Source organism: Macaca fascicularis, chromosome 4, assembly GCF_037993035.2.
Source record: "Macaca fascicularis isolate 582-1 chromosome 4, T2T-MFA8v1.1".
NCBI classification, from domain to species: Eukaryota; Metazoa; Chordata; class Mammalia; order Primates; family Cercopithecidae; genus Macaca; species Macaca fascicularis.
The window spans coordinates 124,725,978-124,742,563 of NC_088378.1; the positions used below are offsets into that span (position 1 = coordinate 124,725,978).

The 16,586-nt window shown below is 40.9% G+C and overlaps 1 protein-coding gene across 10 annotated transcripts in view; it reads left to right on the plus strand.

The window, feature by feature from the left end:
* Positions 1–16,300, plus strand: part of ADGRF5 (adhesion G protein-coupled receptor F5) — a 102,549-nt gene extending 86,249 nt beyond the window's left edge. For 4 of the 10 annotated variants that reach the window (XM_074039047.1, XM_074039050.1, XM_065543930.2 and 1 more), the window contains 11 exons: positions 144–353; positions 2,092–2,304; positions 4,030–4,185; positions 6,275–6,483; positions 8,468–8,647; positions 9,828–11,222; positions 12,440–12,481; positions 12,571–12,630; positions 13,286–13,370; positions 14,315–14,381; positions 15,027–16,300. In XM_074039047.1, coding sequence (XP_073895148.1) covers positions 144–353; positions 2,092–2,304; positions 4,030–4,185; positions 6,275–6,483; positions 8,468–8,647; positions 9,828–11,222; positions 12,440–12,481; positions 12,571–12,630; positions 13,286–13,370; positions 14,315–14,379 — 2,615 coding nt within the window. In that variant the 3' untranslated portion in view covers positions 14,380–14,381; positions 15,027–16,300. The remainder of the gene's footprint in view (positions 1–143; positions 354–2,091; positions 2,305–4,029; positions 4,186–6,274; positions 6,484–8,467; positions 8,648–9,827; positions 11,223–12,439; positions 12,482–12,570; positions 12,631–13,285; positions 13,371–14,314; positions 14,382–15,026) is intronic. The other 6 variants (XM_005552795.5, XM_074039048.1, XM_005552796.5 and 3 more) reach the window with 2 other exon arrangements.
* The last annotated feature ends 286 nt before the right edge of the window (positions 16,301–16,586 follow it).

Here is a 16,586-nt window from a genome sequence, read left to right on the forward strand (position 1 = left end):
CATGAGTAGAGTCAGGATGGTTCATTTTTTTTTTTTTTTCTGTCCCTCTCTGAAGTTTCACTCATGTGTTAATGTCCCCAGAGATACTACACATTGAACTCGTTGTCAGTGTTCTTTTGTCTGTATTGTTTGCCTTTTTTTAGCCAATCTAACAATGACCCCGGACACAATTTCTGTTTCTGAGGGACAAAACTTTTCTATAAAATGCATCAGTGATGTGAGTAACTATGATGAGGTTTATTGGAATACTTCTGCTGGAATTAAAATATACCAAAGATTTTATACCACGAGGAGGTATCCTGATGGAGCAGAATCAGTACTGACAGTCAAGACCTCGACCAGGGAGTGGAATGGTGAGTGGAAGGCCGGAAACCGTATTGTGCTGCCTGGGCTCTTGGAAACACGCAATAATAGTTACCATCTGTGTGGGGTCTGCTCTGAGACATGCCTATGCCAGTCACTTTAAATTCAATATGTCTTCACGCTTAATGCAACTGTCCTTTGAGGGAAGATGCCATTATTTCCATATTTACAGATGAAGTAAATATGATCAAACAACTTAAGTTGTAGAGCCAGGAATGGAACTAGTGTCTCTAATTCCAGACCCTGGGCTCTTGCCATGAAGTTATGAGGATTGTTTTTAAAAGTACTTTCACTAGACACTTGTGAGTGTTTGACCCAACTGTGCTTTAGGATGGCTAGGTAAAGATTTTATAAGTCTGGTTCCCAAAAAAGGAACACATTTTAATTTCCTGTTTACCTCTATCCATTGTTTGTTTTGTGAGGAAAAGCAAATCTTTGAAAGCAAAGAGAAATTGGTAGACAAAACTGCTACAATAATAGGTCATATTTATTGAGCACTTAACTATGTGATAGGCACTATGCAAAGTATTTAAATGTGTTAATTCATGTGGAAAAATAAACCTAGAGGATACTGTTATTATTAACCCCATTTTACAGATGAGGAAACTGAGATTCAGTAAAGTTAAGTAAATTACCCAAGGTTATACATCTGGCAAGTGGCAGAGCCAGGATGCAAACTCAGATTGACTAGCTCTAGCGGCCAACTCTTAGCCACTCCACTCTGAAGCCTTTCATTAACTATGAGATTAATCAGTCTAGATTCCGTGAGTCCTGTGTCTTCTTTATATTTTCATATAAGGCCGAGGCAACATTGTAGAAATAGCTAGTTATTGTTTGGGCTGGACTTGATAGTATACAGTCAGGAAATGGAAGTACTTTTCTTCCAGACTGACTCAATCCTGCTCTGTCCAATTACTCTTTCCTACTAAAAGCCAATAACCCACGAATAATTTTAGTTTCTCCAGTCACATTGATCTATTCAACAATCCCACAATCAGTTACTGAAAAGTCATATTCTCTCCTAAATCTACTATACTGTCATTTTATATTCAATTGAAATTCCCTCTTCCCTCCAGCAGAAATTAAAAGGAGTTTTCTTTCTTTCCTTGTTCGCCTTCTGGTTAGCTGCTGCTTCTGACTTTTCCAGAGCTGGGGCAAAGGGAAGCAATGTAAAGAAAATTGAAGGGCCTTACTTAACTGTAGGTGCCCTGTAATCTTGCTGTGTGTCTCCATGGCAGCTGCCCAAATGATGACTTGTCCTCTGGGGCCATGATGAGCAGGGGCCTGCTCACTTAGAGATGGGAGACAGGGGCGTCATAACACCACAGTGTTCCATCAGATTAACAATTATTTTCAAAAAAGTCCCCACCCCTGCACACACCAAAACTCCCATTTATTCCTTCGGTTGGTAGAAAAGCCTTAGAGTAGTAATTGAAAACCTGGTTTGAAATCCAATTTTGCCGCTAACAGGCTGTTTGGCCTTGAATAAGCTGCTTAATTTTATTTGAAAGTAAGTGCATATTTATGTGGTCATTGGTTAGTCCTTCAAATGCATGGAGAATCCAGGAGAGGAGTCAATCAAGCATTTTTTCCTCCAGTGTCCAGGAAGGTATGGTATTCCTTTACTAAAGCTTGAGAGGGAAAATTAAGGCTCTTCTTAACCTTCCCAGCAAATCGCCTGAAGGGCGATTATTTCATTCCGTCTCATTTTTGCTGTCTTCTACTCAGGAACCTATCACTGCATATTTAGATATAAGAATTCATACAGTATTGCAACCAAAGACGTCGTTGTTCACCCGCTGCCTCTAGAGCTGAACATCATGGTTGATCCTTTGGAAGCTACAGTTTTATGCAGTGGTTCCCATCACATCAAGTGCTGCATAGAGGAGGATGGAGACTACAAAGTTACTTTCCATATGGGTTCCTTGTCCCTTCCTGCTGGTAAGATGCTGATTGCTGAATTGTTAGAGTATATTATTTCACATATGTGGAGTCTAAAAATTTACTCTTAAAATAGGGATCAAGAGACATATGACTGTATCAGAGATAGAATTAACAGAGTAGAATCCCATGAGTCTTTGTTATCTTCTGTTTTGCTATGTGGCTGGTGGTTCATTGGTTTGTAGTACAGTCTTGGGAGTTTGCAATGGTGGAGCCCCCCCCTTTTTTTTTTAACTGGGAGAAGTTGAAAAAAGTATTGAGATACCTTCTAAGGAATATGGCAGACTAGATATTCTGACAGTCTTTTCCTCCATGCTGTAAAGTTGCATGCCACAAAACTGCCATGAAAATCCTTTTAAAGGCATAATTGAGCATGTAAGAAAGTATGAGAAATAACCAAGTGCCAAAAAAGTAAAGGAAAATAAAATAGAAATGATGCTTTAATGCTGGAGCTTCCCTGTGGGCATTTGCCAATGTCAGAAACCCAGAACCTTGGATTTTAAGGCTCCAGAGGGCATAAAAATAAAGACTGTGCTCCCTAAACAGCACCTGGGCACTCCCACCCCATTGACACAATGTCAAGACCTTCAAAAATGACATGTTCAGTAAAAGACTAAGCTAGGAAAACAAAATTCATCTGCCAGAGTTGAGACCTTGGCCTCATCTCTGGGTGGACAAAAGATTTCCCCCCAGAAATATAGTTGTCCTGCCATCACCCGGGTTTGGGCTTTGAATTTATATTTCCTATGTGGTTCATGAGTGCCAACCTAAGTTTAAAGTTGTCCATTGGTAGCACCCTATGTCAACTAGCTAAAGAAGAAAAAAAAAATCAAAGTCTCTCTGGTAGATGGAGACCTTAATCCAGATCCCCAGGGATTCCCAGAGATTAAAGTCAACCAGTATGAGCTCACAACCCAAAATCTCAAAACACAGACAACTTCTTGAGGGATTTACAAGCTCATTCATTCTTTCAATAACTATTCTGGAGGAGTTACTCAACGCAAGACACCATAGTAGGCAATGAAAGGGAGAAAAAAGAAGTGGGGCACATATTTTAATATCTAGAAGGGCCCATGCCATAAAAGGCAATGCATATAATATAAAATATCCAAACAGAATAATACAGACTGAAAAAACAGTGGAAGTTCAGAAAAGTGGGGACTCAATAAACACTGTAGTCTTTAAAGAAGGCTGCATGGTAGAGGGATATAATCAATCTGGATTTTGACATATGCAACATTTCAACATTCTGTGTTTAATATGCATACATTCAGTGCTTTCTATGTGTCAGATACTGAGCTGAGCACCAGGAGATGGAAAGATAAATATGACAAGGTATTTTCTCTCCAGGAGCTTGTGGTCTAGTAGAGAAGACAAACTCACGAATAGGTGACTATGTACCAATATGGTAAAGGCAGAATAGGATAAATACTCAGAGCATGATGAAATTTAGATAGAAAGAAGGATTTGTGGGATGCTGAAAAGTCATTCTGAATGTCAAAAATGTGTGACTTGGAGTCATGAAGAGTAGAGAAGTTTTGGCTAGCACACATGCAAAGGTGGGCTTACATACTTCTAAGAGTCAGAGGTAAAACCTGTTAAAATGAATGTGGCACATTCCTGGGGAAAGCTTGGGCAGGTTTATTCATATTAGGTTATCTTAACACAATTTGTGCATTAGAGACTCATGTTGTGACTTAATTCTTTCAATAATTCTGTCTTTAGAAAAAGAAGTTAACAAAAAACAAGTGTGCTACAAACACAATTTCAGCGCAAACTCAGTTTCCTGGTGTTCAAAAACTGTTGATGTGTATTGTCACTTTACCAATGCTGCTAATAATTCAGTCTGGAGCCCATCTATGAAGCTGAATCTGGTTCCTGGTAAGAACGTTTTAAATTACTTTAAGATGTTATAGTCAGGGCAGGGATTTATTTATTTATTCACTCCCTCATTCATCCCCATTCAATAAACATGTTAAATACCCTCACTGTGGTAGGCCCTAGGCTCACCATGGGGGTATTTAAAAGAAAAGAAATAAGCCATGTCCCCTGACCTCAAGCCTGGGGGAGAAATCTATGTGATAAAAAATGTTATTGGCTGGGTGCTGTGGCTCACGCCTATAATCCCAGCACTTTGGGAGGCCAAGATGGGCAGATCACGAGGTCAGGAGATCAAGACCATCTTGGCTAATATGGTGAAACCTCGTCTCTACTAAAACTACAAAAAATTAGCCAGGCATGGTAGCATGCATCTGTGGTCCCAGCTGCTCGGGAGGCTGAGGCAGGAGAATCGCTTGAACCCAAGAGGTGGAGGTTACAGTGAGCCAAGATCGTGCCACTGCACTCCAGCCTGGGCGACAGAGAGATTTTGTCTCTCTCTCTCTCTCTATATATATATATATTCTTACATGTAATATGGTAAAAGCTAAATATAAATGTTGTGGGTGGCTTAACTCTGCTGAAGGCAGGTGGGGAAAAAGGGATCAGGAAAGCATTGCAGGTGAAATGAGACTTCAGCTGAGTCAGGAGGCTAAGGAGTTCACCAGGCAGATAGCAGTGGACAGTATCTGGACATGGTTGAGATCCTCTGAAGTTTCAGTAAAGGGAAGGTGTCCCCTTGAGGTCAGGGGACATGGCTTATTTTCTTTTCTTTTATTTCTGAGACAGGGCTACATAAAACCAATTGATCTCAAGAATAGGCGACTGCCTTTCCCATCCTTTGCCACCACTGTGTCAACTTGACATCGCATAGTATCTTTGAGGTGAAAGGTCATGATTTATGGAGTCATTGCTATGCTAGCCCATGCTGGGGAGCTCCCCTCAGCAGCAGAGAGGGATAGATCATCCTAATATAAGGTCATCTTCAGGGAGGATCTTATGTTAAGGCAAGGGATAAATGATGTTCCTGGGCTTCTACCATAAGCAACTCCTCATGCTCCTAAATCATCCCAGTAATAGGACTTGTGATAGACAAAGGATCATTATCACCAAGTTTGTTTGAGTTTACTGAATGGTTTGTGGTCATTCTCATATGTTGGCAACTATCCCCTGGACACCAAAACGGGAAACCATTTACAGTCACTATCCCCCGACCTTGCCTTGCACAAGTACAGCCCCTCCAGGGTGCAACAAAGGTCACCTCTTCTTTTCCCCCTCACTCATCTTAGCCAACACATTTTACTCACTTATCTTTGTTCTTCTCCTCTTTCTATATACCAGATATGGTTTTGCTTCTTTTTCCTTGTAGAACATTACTTATTTAAGATTTGTATAGAGTGGTTAAGATCTTAATTAATGTTAAAAAAAAAAAAAGTTGGTGAGGGAGGGGTCTCATCAGTGTCAGGGTCCACTGGACGTGAGAGATTCCACATGGGGTCCACTGGACGTGAGAGATTCCACAGCAAGTGTCATTTCCCCATCCTTGCCTGGTCATAAGAAGAGATGAAATAGAATCACCTTTAAGGGAAACCAGAAGGAACAAATGCTTAAACATATAGATTAGAATATTCAGGTTATGGGTACCTGGTGTTCCTACTACCAATTATGTCTTTGGATTATGGCAGTGATTCTCAACTTTGACAGCACACTGGAATCACCAGGGAGGCTTAAAAACCTGCTGATGCCTAAATCCCAGCCTTGACAATTCTGATTTACTTAGCCCGGACACTGGTGTTTTCAAAAGCTCCCCCACTGATTCTAATATGACACAGTTGAGAATCTCCAGATTAAGGTATAAAATTCTATTAGGAAAAGCAAATTCAGATTAGAGAAGTCAGGTTCACGTGGAAAGCAGAGAGGGGCTTTGGAAAATCAGGGGCAAAATTAAGAAATTGGGTGGCTCTGAAAAGGTGACTGAAAGTAAAGAGAAATATGAATTCAAACATCAAAATTTGACCTTGGCCTGACCGTATTTCTACTATCTTGTCTCTTCCTTGCAATTATCCCTTTTATTTCAATGTTTCCAACACAGGGGAAAACATCACATGCCAAGATCCCATAATAGGTGTCGGAGAGCCCGGGAAAGTCATCCAGAAGCTATGCCGGTTCTCGAACATTCCCAGCAGCCCTGACAGTCCTGTTGGTGGGATCATCACTTACAAATGTGTAGGCTCCCAGTGGGAGGAGAAGAGAAATGACTGCATCTTTGCCCCAGTAAACAGTCTGCTCCAGATGGCTAAGGTGATCCTAAAAGCTTCTACTCTGAGCTCTTGGTGGGGCAATCTGTCTGGCTGATCATATTTCTCAGCACTTAGGAAAATGGGTTTGGTGCTGCTTTGTGTTGCTCCGAAACTACGTTTATTTGTGTATTTCCAAATAAAATGCACACACACACGACAAAATGCCTCGATTCAAATACTAAGACAACTAAGTATGTGTTCTGCTCTCAGACCTGCTAGATACCTTAACCTTGACTTCTCAGTACCACGTGTTCCATACCTCCAGGGGGCAGCAGTATTATCCTCTCTCTTATTGCTCTCCTTTGGGTAGTTTTGGTATCAAGAAAATTGCTATAATCCTTTCAGGAAAAGAAGCAATATAAAAAAACAAACTTCATCAATTTCTTAAAAAAAAAAAAATAGCTGGACTTGATGCTCTTACAGGTATGAGATTTTCTCACTACTTGGAAATAACTTGTACTTTTGAAGAAGCAACTACCCTGCCTCTCTTACCTACTATAGAGGTTACCGCTATGTAACAGGGGAGAAGTTACTTTCTTTCCGTCAACATAAATAAATGGTACCTCCACACTTGATTTGCTGTTAGACTTCTAAAATTCCATGAATTACATTTAAAAAATTCTGGTGATACAACTGGTGATGTTATAGCCAATGATGACATCTTCAGACAACCAATTCCAAATCCTCTCACCACTAGGAAAATAATTGGAAAAAAAAGGGTAATACTTATTTGTGTTTTGTCTAATTAACTTCTATCTCGCCTCTTATCTCACACCAAATTTATTAAAATATCTACTATGTGCAAAGCATGATTATAGGTGCTGTCAAGGTAAATGGGCCAAATCAGATCTTGGTCTCTGATTTGATAAAGAATATAATCGAATTGGGTAGTTACATACACATTAATTTGGCTAAGATACATTAGGAAGATCTGCTTGAAAAGAAAAAAAGGCATCAGAGCTGGACCTTGATGGATGAGGCATGAGGGCTATAAATTATCCCAATAAAGAAAGATAGAAATTGTAATCTGAACTCGATGTCGGCCCAAGTCCCAATTCTAGATACCTACACACATTTTCAATGGAAAAGGATCATGCTGCTCTATCATGCTTCTTTTGATTTATCCATTCAGCATATACTTACTGGGTACTTACTGTGTGCTGAGATATATGACTTGTACTATGTTAGGAATTATGGGAATGAGAAGAATGCAAAGAAATGTAGCACATGGTTCATGTTGTTAAGGAGCTTATAATTTAATTGGAGCAATATTGAAATTAGAACACAAGATGACACTACTAGAGATGCCACAAATGAAAGTATGTTATATAAAACCAATACTTATGCATTCAGAGGAAGGAACTTTCCTGGGTTGGAACTTTCAACAAATGCTTTTCATAAAAGACAGAATTTGAGCTATTCTATGCATATAAGGAAGAGAGAGTTGGAAAGCAGAAGTGTAATCATTATAGGTAGGGTGACCATATAATCTATCATCCAAGTTGGGACACATTTTGAGAATATAAGAGGGCACTCTTAATAATTACACTAGCAGAAAAGGTATAAACCAGACCAGTCCCTGGAAAATTGGAAGGGTCAGTCACTTTAATGGCTGGCAGGGTAACCGATATGAGGAAAACCAAAGAGTGGCAACTGTGCTTCCATGCCAACTATCCAAGTGACCGTTGCACTCAACCTTAACCTACTTCTCTAGCAATCACATCTAGCTTCCCTTTTTTGTTTTAGTTAGCTATCAGGTTGACATAGGTTTGTTCCCCTTCTCTGTGTGGCCTTATGTCATATTCTGTTCTGAAGAGCGTGCATGGAGTGCTTAAGAGATAAGCGCATCATCTTACGGGACATATTGATGGAAATGGAGCAAAAAGGAAACTACAGATGTGAGAGATTTTGCCAGGGGTGGATCAGCGGGATTCGATAGCTGAACTGACTGGTAAATTTTTTTGTGTTGACTTTTGTTTTACTAGGCTTTGATCAAGAGCCCCTCTCAGGATGAGAAGCTCCCTACATACCTGAAGGATCTTTCTATTAGCATAGACAAAGCGGAACATGAAATCAGCTCTTCTCCTGGGAGTCTGGGAGCGATTATTAACATCCTTGATCTGCTCTCGACAGTTCCAACCGAAGTAAATTCAGAAACGATGATGGTGAGTTTGCCTAACCTTTGCAGGAGTTTTGGGTCTTACCTTTTCACCCCTCAGAATTTGTGTTCAAGAAACATAATTCCTCCCCATTGCAGCTTCTCTGTCTTTTCCAGAGCAATGCTCAGGATAGTTCTGCCAGCTACAGCTTTTAGGATATTAGGAAATGTTTCCAGTATTCATTTTGCGACCTTAGGAATATTTCTTAGTGAATCTCTGCTTTATTTTCTTCATTAAAATGGAATAAATTTGTACTTGCTTTCCAGAAAAACTAGGAATTAAATGTTTTCAGAATATACAAGATGAGATTCTCGAAGGTCTAGCACTAAATGTGAACTTTAAAGCAATCGTGGGAGGATAGGTTCTGGAAGCGTAGCAGTTCTGGGAGAATAGAGAATTCACCCGCAAGAGTTCAAATGTAGAGGCTTTAATGAAGGGATACCTACAGAGGTAAAGACAGGGTTAACAAACAAACAAATAAACAAGGGGTGGTGAAGCACTCAGAGACCAGCAACATTTAGAAGCCATTATCACCCCTTAGGTAAAAGAGGAAATAGTGCAAACAGAGCCCAGTGAGAACTGAAGCCTTAGAGGTGGGACCAGTCAGCAGGAGCTATAGTCTTGGAAGGCCAGAGCTATAACCAGACATGTGCTGAGGACAAAGGGGACTGGAGCGGGGAGAGCAGTGAGCACCAGGAAAAATGTATCTCTGCCTCCCAGGTTCAAGCGATTCTCCTGCTACAGCCTCCCAAGTAGCTGGGATTACAGGCACTTTGGGAGGCCGAAGCTGATGGATCACCTGAGGTCAGGAGTTCAAGACCAGCCTGGCCAACATGATGAAACCCCATCTCTACTAAAAATACAAACTTAAGATTTAAAATAAAATACAATAGTAAATATCCCTGCCAGCCTGCTGAATTGACCTTACAGAGTAGGGTGTGTAGTGGGTGTGACTCTCACTGTCACCATTGCTAAACATTTACTGACATCTTTCAGTCTTGGGGACCCATCCTCTGCTAAAGTCTGTCGTAAGAAGGTCATAAATCCCCACCACCTGTGATGTCTCATTTTTGTCTTCTCTTTTCCTCTTACCTTTATACAGTCAGTTTCTAGGAAGGTGTTGTTTTTTTCTTTTTTATGACTGAAAGAATTTGATTAGTTTGACCCTATACCATTTCACTTTCAGCACGTGCTCTCTACGGTTAATGTCATCCTTGGAAAGCCTGTCTTGAACACATGGAAGGTTTTACAACAGCGATGGACCAATCAGAGTTCACAGCTACTACATTCAGTGGAAAGATTTTCCCAGGCATTGCAGTCAGGAGATAGCCCTCCTTTGTCCTTCTTCCGAACTAATGTGCAGATGAGCAGCATGGTGATCAAGTCCAGCCACCCAAAAACCTATCAACAGAGGTTTGTTTTCCCACACTTTGACCTCTGGGGCAATGTGGTCATTGACAAGAGCTATCTAGAAAAGTTGCAGTCGGATTCATCTATTGTCACCATGGCTTTCCCAACTCTCCAAGCCATCCTTGCCCAGGATATCCAGGAAAATAACTTTGCAGATAGCTTAGTGATGACGACCACTGTCAACCACAATATAACTATGCCATTCAGGATTTCAATGACTTTTAAGAACAACAGCCCTTCAGGTGGCAAAACACAGTGTGTCTTCTGGAACTTCCGGCTTGCCGACAACACAGGAGGGTGGGACAGCAATGGGTGCTATGTTGAAGAAGGTGATGGGGACAATGTCACCTGTATCTGTGACCACCTAACGTCATTCTCCATCCTCATGTCTCCTGACTCCCCAGACCCTAGTTCTCTCCTGGGAATACTACTGGATATTATTTCTTATGTCGGGGTGGGCTTTTCCATCTTGAGCTTGGCGGCCTGTCTAGTTGTGGAAGCTGTGGTGTGGAAGTCAGTGACCAAGAACCGGACTTCCTATATGCGCCACACCTGCATAGTGAATATTGCTGCCTCCCTTCTGATCGCCAACACCTGGTTCATTGTGGTCGCTGCCATCCAGGGCAATCACTACATACTCTGCAAGACAGCCTGTGTGGCTGCCACCTTCTTCATCCACTTCTTCTACCTCAGCGTCTTCTTCTGGATGCTGACACTGGGCCTCATGCTGTTCTATCGCCTGGTTTTCATTCTGCACGAAACAAGCAGGTCCACTCAGAAAGCCATTGCCTTCTGTCTTGGCTATGGTTGCCCGCTTGCCATCTCGGTCATCACGCTGGGAGCCACCCAGCCCCGAGAAGTCTACACGAGGAAGAATGTCTGTTGGCTCAACTGGGAGGACACCAAGGCCCTGCTGGCTTTCGCCATCCCAGCACTAATCATCGTGGTGGTGAACATAACCATCACTATTGTGGTCATCACCAAGATCCTGAGGCCTTCCATTGGAGACAAGCCATGCAAGCAGGAGAAGAGCAGCTTGTTTCAGATCAGCAAGAGCATTGGGGTTCTCACGCCACTCTTGGGCCTTACTTGGGGTTTTGGTCTCACCACTGTGTTCCCAGGGACCAACCTTGTGTTCCATATCATATTTGCCGTCCTCAATGTCTTCCAGGTGAGTTTTACAGTGCAGGGCTTTCAGGAAGATTCTATTCCTGTAGGACAAATTAATGATATAAACACAAACAAGAGTAGGAATGGGGAAGGATTTCAGTCCAGAGGAAGCCTCAGCCCTAAAGAGCAGTAATAATGAGAACTCAATGAGTTGGAAAGGACACATTCTTCTGATCCTATGGAACCTCATACTTTTTATCTCCTACATTATAACCTAGTGTCATTTGCCAGTCTCTGCTAGATACCCTGATTACACTAGTAAAAGGAAAATCCCCATTTGTCTAAGATTATCTTGATGCAGTCTATTATCTCCTAGATGAAAATCCTGTCTTTGTGAGGACAGGGATTGCCCCTTTCTTATTCATCACTATACCCCTATGCCTGATAGAGACCTTGGTACAGAGTAGGTTCTCAATAATCGTTTGAATGAAATAAATCCTATGTATCACATAGCAGCTTCTCTGGAAACATCAAAAATCAAAGAATGAATGTCCTTTGAATGCCAGACAATCTGCTTGATTATACTATAATGAAAAAACATCTTCTTCGCTCTCATGCAGCACACAGCTAATTATAATACAGGCCAGTTTGATAGAAGAACTATAACAGAGGTATAGTTAGCAAGCCTTTAAAGGACAAGGAAAGAAGTGATTAATTCTGTTTCACCCATTGGAGAAGTGGTAAGCATAGGAAAAAACCTGCCCAAGGATTGAGGCCACTGTGAGCTTGTGAAGAGGCCGAGGCTGGAGGTGCATTTGAGATACTGCTTTCAGGATGCTTGTGCCAAGAACATATGAACCTTGATTTCTGCTACTGGGCCTGTGTCTCTAAGCTATAAAGTTCATATGTAATGACCTTCATGATATGCCTCATTTGGAAGGAACTAGTTATCCCACCCCACAGCCCAGATTCTTATCATAACTATGTGAGGAATATTGTAGACACAAGAGGTGTACTAATAGCATAACCAACAGGACCTCCAGTTCTCAACTAAAGGAAAATGGGAAAATAGAAAATATCCTCCTAACATCATAACATTTAGAGTCCTTTGGTGTGAACCAACTGCCTCTTTGAGCAGTATCATGTACTGGACTCATTCCATGAACTCAGATGGAAAAAGAAGTCATACAAATTTAGCACTAGGTTAACAGTACTTTCTCTTTTGCTGGACAATAGACTATAATTAAAATGTACTTCTTTTTAATCTTTTTTTCTCAGGGATTATTCATTTTACTCTTTGGATGCCTCTGGGATCTGAAGGTAAGAGCAATGACAGTTTCTTGTTTCTAGAAAAGCCTGAGGTGCTTGTGGCATGTTGAAGTTACGATAGCTTCTTTTAAACATTGCAGGTACAGGAAGCTTTGCTGAATAAGTTTTCATTGTCACGATGGTCTTCACAGCACTCAAAGGTATACCTTTTCTCTGCAGACTTTTCATTTTGTAACCTCATGTATTCCACTAGCATTATGAAGTATAGAGTACTAAATTATTTCTTTGGGATTTTGATAAATTAGGCTAAATATATTGCATCCTCAATCCCGTCTCCCTCAACAGCTATGTTAGGCATAGATCATTCCATTGTTTTTGCTTCTCAAGTCATTCTGCCTATTAAACAGAGCCACAGAGCTGTCGTTGAGATGCTACTCCACATATTTAAATAGGGTTTAAAATAATGTATGATCTAAACTTAAGGTTGAAATCAAATGTTCAATGAGAAGCAATCTTCTGGGGGGATTCAAGGTATTAGAGAAAACAAATTGAAGAATAATAATGGATAGAATTTTCTATAGTTCATTTTCGAACACAACTATTGCCTTTGGAATATTTGACTGTCTTTCACATGTCAGAAAATACTAGAAGCCTAACAAACAATAAAACTTGTATTTGACAGTTATTGTTCTAATACAGATGATAAGATTCCAGTATTTTAATGTGACCTCTGGGAGTGGGACTAGAGATGCCGCCAGTGACCACAGAGGGTGGAAAATCAATCCTCCTAGAGATAGAAACAACTTTGGTCCCACAAATTTGCCTTGTGATTGTCCCTCTTTTTCTCTCTTCTAGTCAACATCCTTGGGTTCATCCACACCTGTGTTTTCTATGAGTTCTCCAATATCAAGGAGATTTAACAATTTGTTTGGTAAAACAGGTGAGTAGTGGCCTCTAGGTTCTCCCTGTTCACCCAGAACACATTTGCTCAAATGGGGAGCCTCAACACCCCTACTCCTTCACCCAGCTCATGGCATTTACCTGAAATGTCCTCTTTTGGGGTAGAAGTTAAATAGAGGAACTTACCTTTTCACAAATCACCAAAAAGTGGGTGTAGAGGGCAGCTGCCTTTGTTGGGCAACTTTTAATAACTCATAAGGAATAAGATTTGGAGAATCTAGACAATGATTTGGAGAGCTGTCTGTCAAAATTTCATCCATCAAAATAAGAACTGTAAATTGCTGACCTTGTCAAACACAGAGTTCTTCTCAAATTATGTTAAATAAGAGTAGATAGGTCATGTTTCAGGGTTATAGGGCAGCAAATAATATATTTAGAAAATCTTACTACAGGATCTCACTATGTAGGTTTGTTTTCCTTTTTTGTTCTTTTTATAAAGTGGGCTTATGTTAAACATTGAAGCATAGAACTGTGCATGTGTTACGTAAGAGATCACCCAAGTTAGCTATTCTATTAGAAATATTCATGGTTAAATTTCTACCTTGGAGATATGAAATGAATGAACTAATAACTTTGGGCAACAGATCTCAGCTATTCTAGGAAATTGAAACCCCTGTCCCAGGCCACCATCCCTCCCCCGCAGGAAAATAAGCCCCAGGATTTCTTCTAGCTTTTTGAAACTGAATAGATTTCACAAATGCAGAGTTGAGAAATGTGTCAATATTCCAGATGAAGGCTTTTCATATGCAAGCAAATTTTGTGAATGCCTATAACTGTTAAAACTCCAGAGGACTTGAGTTTTTTTCCGCTTCAGTTTGATGAATTACTCATGAAACTAGTGGACCTTCACTTCTGATTATGAAAGTCCCAATGGGGCCTGTTTGGGGGCTCTGTAAGCACTGTCACTTTGGTTTATGTTGTCAGCAGCCTCTAAGATCCCCCCAGGCCATGATGGAAACCTTGTTAGCGGTGGCAGTTCAGCAATCTGATGGTAGGGTGGGCACTTCAACCCTTCTCTCGCCCGACACCCACTCTCCACCCACTCCCCGTGCACAGTCCCCACCTCCCAGCAGACACAAGCCTGTGCACTTGCTCCGGGGCTGCCTTCCTTGCTGCACTGACTCTCAGCAGTTCTGTTGACATTCCTGACTCCTGCTTCTTTTCTGGTCCTGCCTTTTCTCCCGCTATAATTTTCTCTTTTCTTTCCCTTTACTCTCTATACAAACCTCCACCTTTGGTAGAGCGTCCAGGTCCCTCCCAAGAGCTTCCCCAAGTCACCACAACCCAAGTGGACCAGGGAGATTCCATCATGCAGATGTTCCCAGACCATGCATGTGATGGCATGTGGAGGGCTTCCCACCTTGAGATCTTCCTGTCCTCTGTAGAAACCTGGCTGCTGGTGTGATGTGAAGTAGTGACTGCTTGTTGGCTGCCACGCATGCATGAGAACGACAGCTCTGTTAGTTCTCTGGCATTTCTGGGTCATGGGAGGAGGGCAGGTATGGGTTGGTTTCCAGGCATGGCCGAGCTTACCTGGTGCCTGGACCACTGCTCCCCTGGGTCCCTTAGGAGATGTTCACAGCCCAAAGTTCATGACAGCTTGTCTTCAAGGCTGAGTTGCTGCTCTGTTTTTCAGGAACGTATAATGTTTCCACCCCAGAAACAACCAGCTCATCCCTGGAAAACTCATCCAGTGCTTATTCGTTGCTCAACTAAGAACAGGATAATCCAACCTACGTGACCTCCTGGGGACAGTGGATGTGCTTTTAAAAAGAGATCCTGGCAAAGCAATGGGGAACGTGTTCTTGGGGCAGGTTTCCGGGAGCAGATGCCAAAAAGACTTTTTCAGAGAGAAGAGGCTTTCTTTTGTAAAGACAGACTAAAAGTAATTGTTATGTTTATGTTTGTTCCCTCCCCCTCCCCCTTGTGTGATACCACATGTGTATAGTATTTAAGTGAAACTCAAGCCCCCCAAGGCCCAACTTCTCTGTCTATATTGTAATATAGAATTTCAAAGAGACATTTTCACTTTTTACACATTGGGCACAAAGATAAGCTTTGATGAACGTAGTAAGTAAAAGGCTACCTAGAAAATACTTCAGTGAATTCTAAGAAGGAAGGAAGGAAGAAAGGAAGGAAGGAAGGGAGGGAAAGAGGGAGAAAGGGAAAAAGAAGAAAAAGAGAAAGATGAAAATAGGAACAAATAAAGACAACATTAAGGGCCACATTTTAAGATTTCCATGTTAATGATCTAATATAATCACTCAGATAGTGCAACACTGAGAATTTTTTTAATGGCCCAAAAATGGAAACTGAAAGTCAGCCACAGGGAATGAATGCTTTGGGCAGTGTCTTCCTGATGTCTTCTTAGCTAAGAGGAGGGAAAAAAGGCTGAAAAAATAGGGAGGAAATTCCTTCATCAGAACCACTTCAAGTGGATAATAATATTTATAAGAAATGAATGGAAGGAAATATGATTCTCCTGACGCTAAACACATGCATATATACTTTGTATGTTAAAGTTTGAACTAAGTGAATGTATCTGCGGAGGAAGTATTATAAAGATACGTCATTAGATCCAAGTGCAGATTACATTTTTATAGTTTATCAGAAAAGCCTTATATATTTGTTCCACATTTTGAAAGCAAAAAATGTATTTTTTACATACCCTTCAATTGCCAAATTTGATACATTGCACTGAAGACAGACCCTGTCATATAGTTAATGGCTTTAAGCAGGTACTTCTCTGTGCAGTATAGATTTTAATAATCTTATAGCATTGTACATTATTATTGCTGTTGTCACTGTTATTGTTACTGTGGATAATGGCCCTTGGTGTGTTGTATAGCTCCCTATGTATTCTCTGTTTCCATCTTTAAGTTCCCAGACCAATATACATTAAGAGCTTTGCATGGTCTAAGTTGTGTTTATTCCAACCACTCAGAAAGCTCCTGGAAAGAAATTTTACATTTGGCTGTTCTGTGCTCCTAATGACACTTGACCTTGTTGAACAAATGGCAGAACCTTTCCCAAGGATTTGATTGTGAATTATCTGCATGTGTGCTTTTTTTTTTGGTGTGTATGTATTTCATTAAAAAATATAAATATTTATGAAAATAGCATCCATATTAGAGTTAACTCATATTAGAGTTAATAGCATCCATATTAGAGTGAATAACCATGTGCTATTGATACA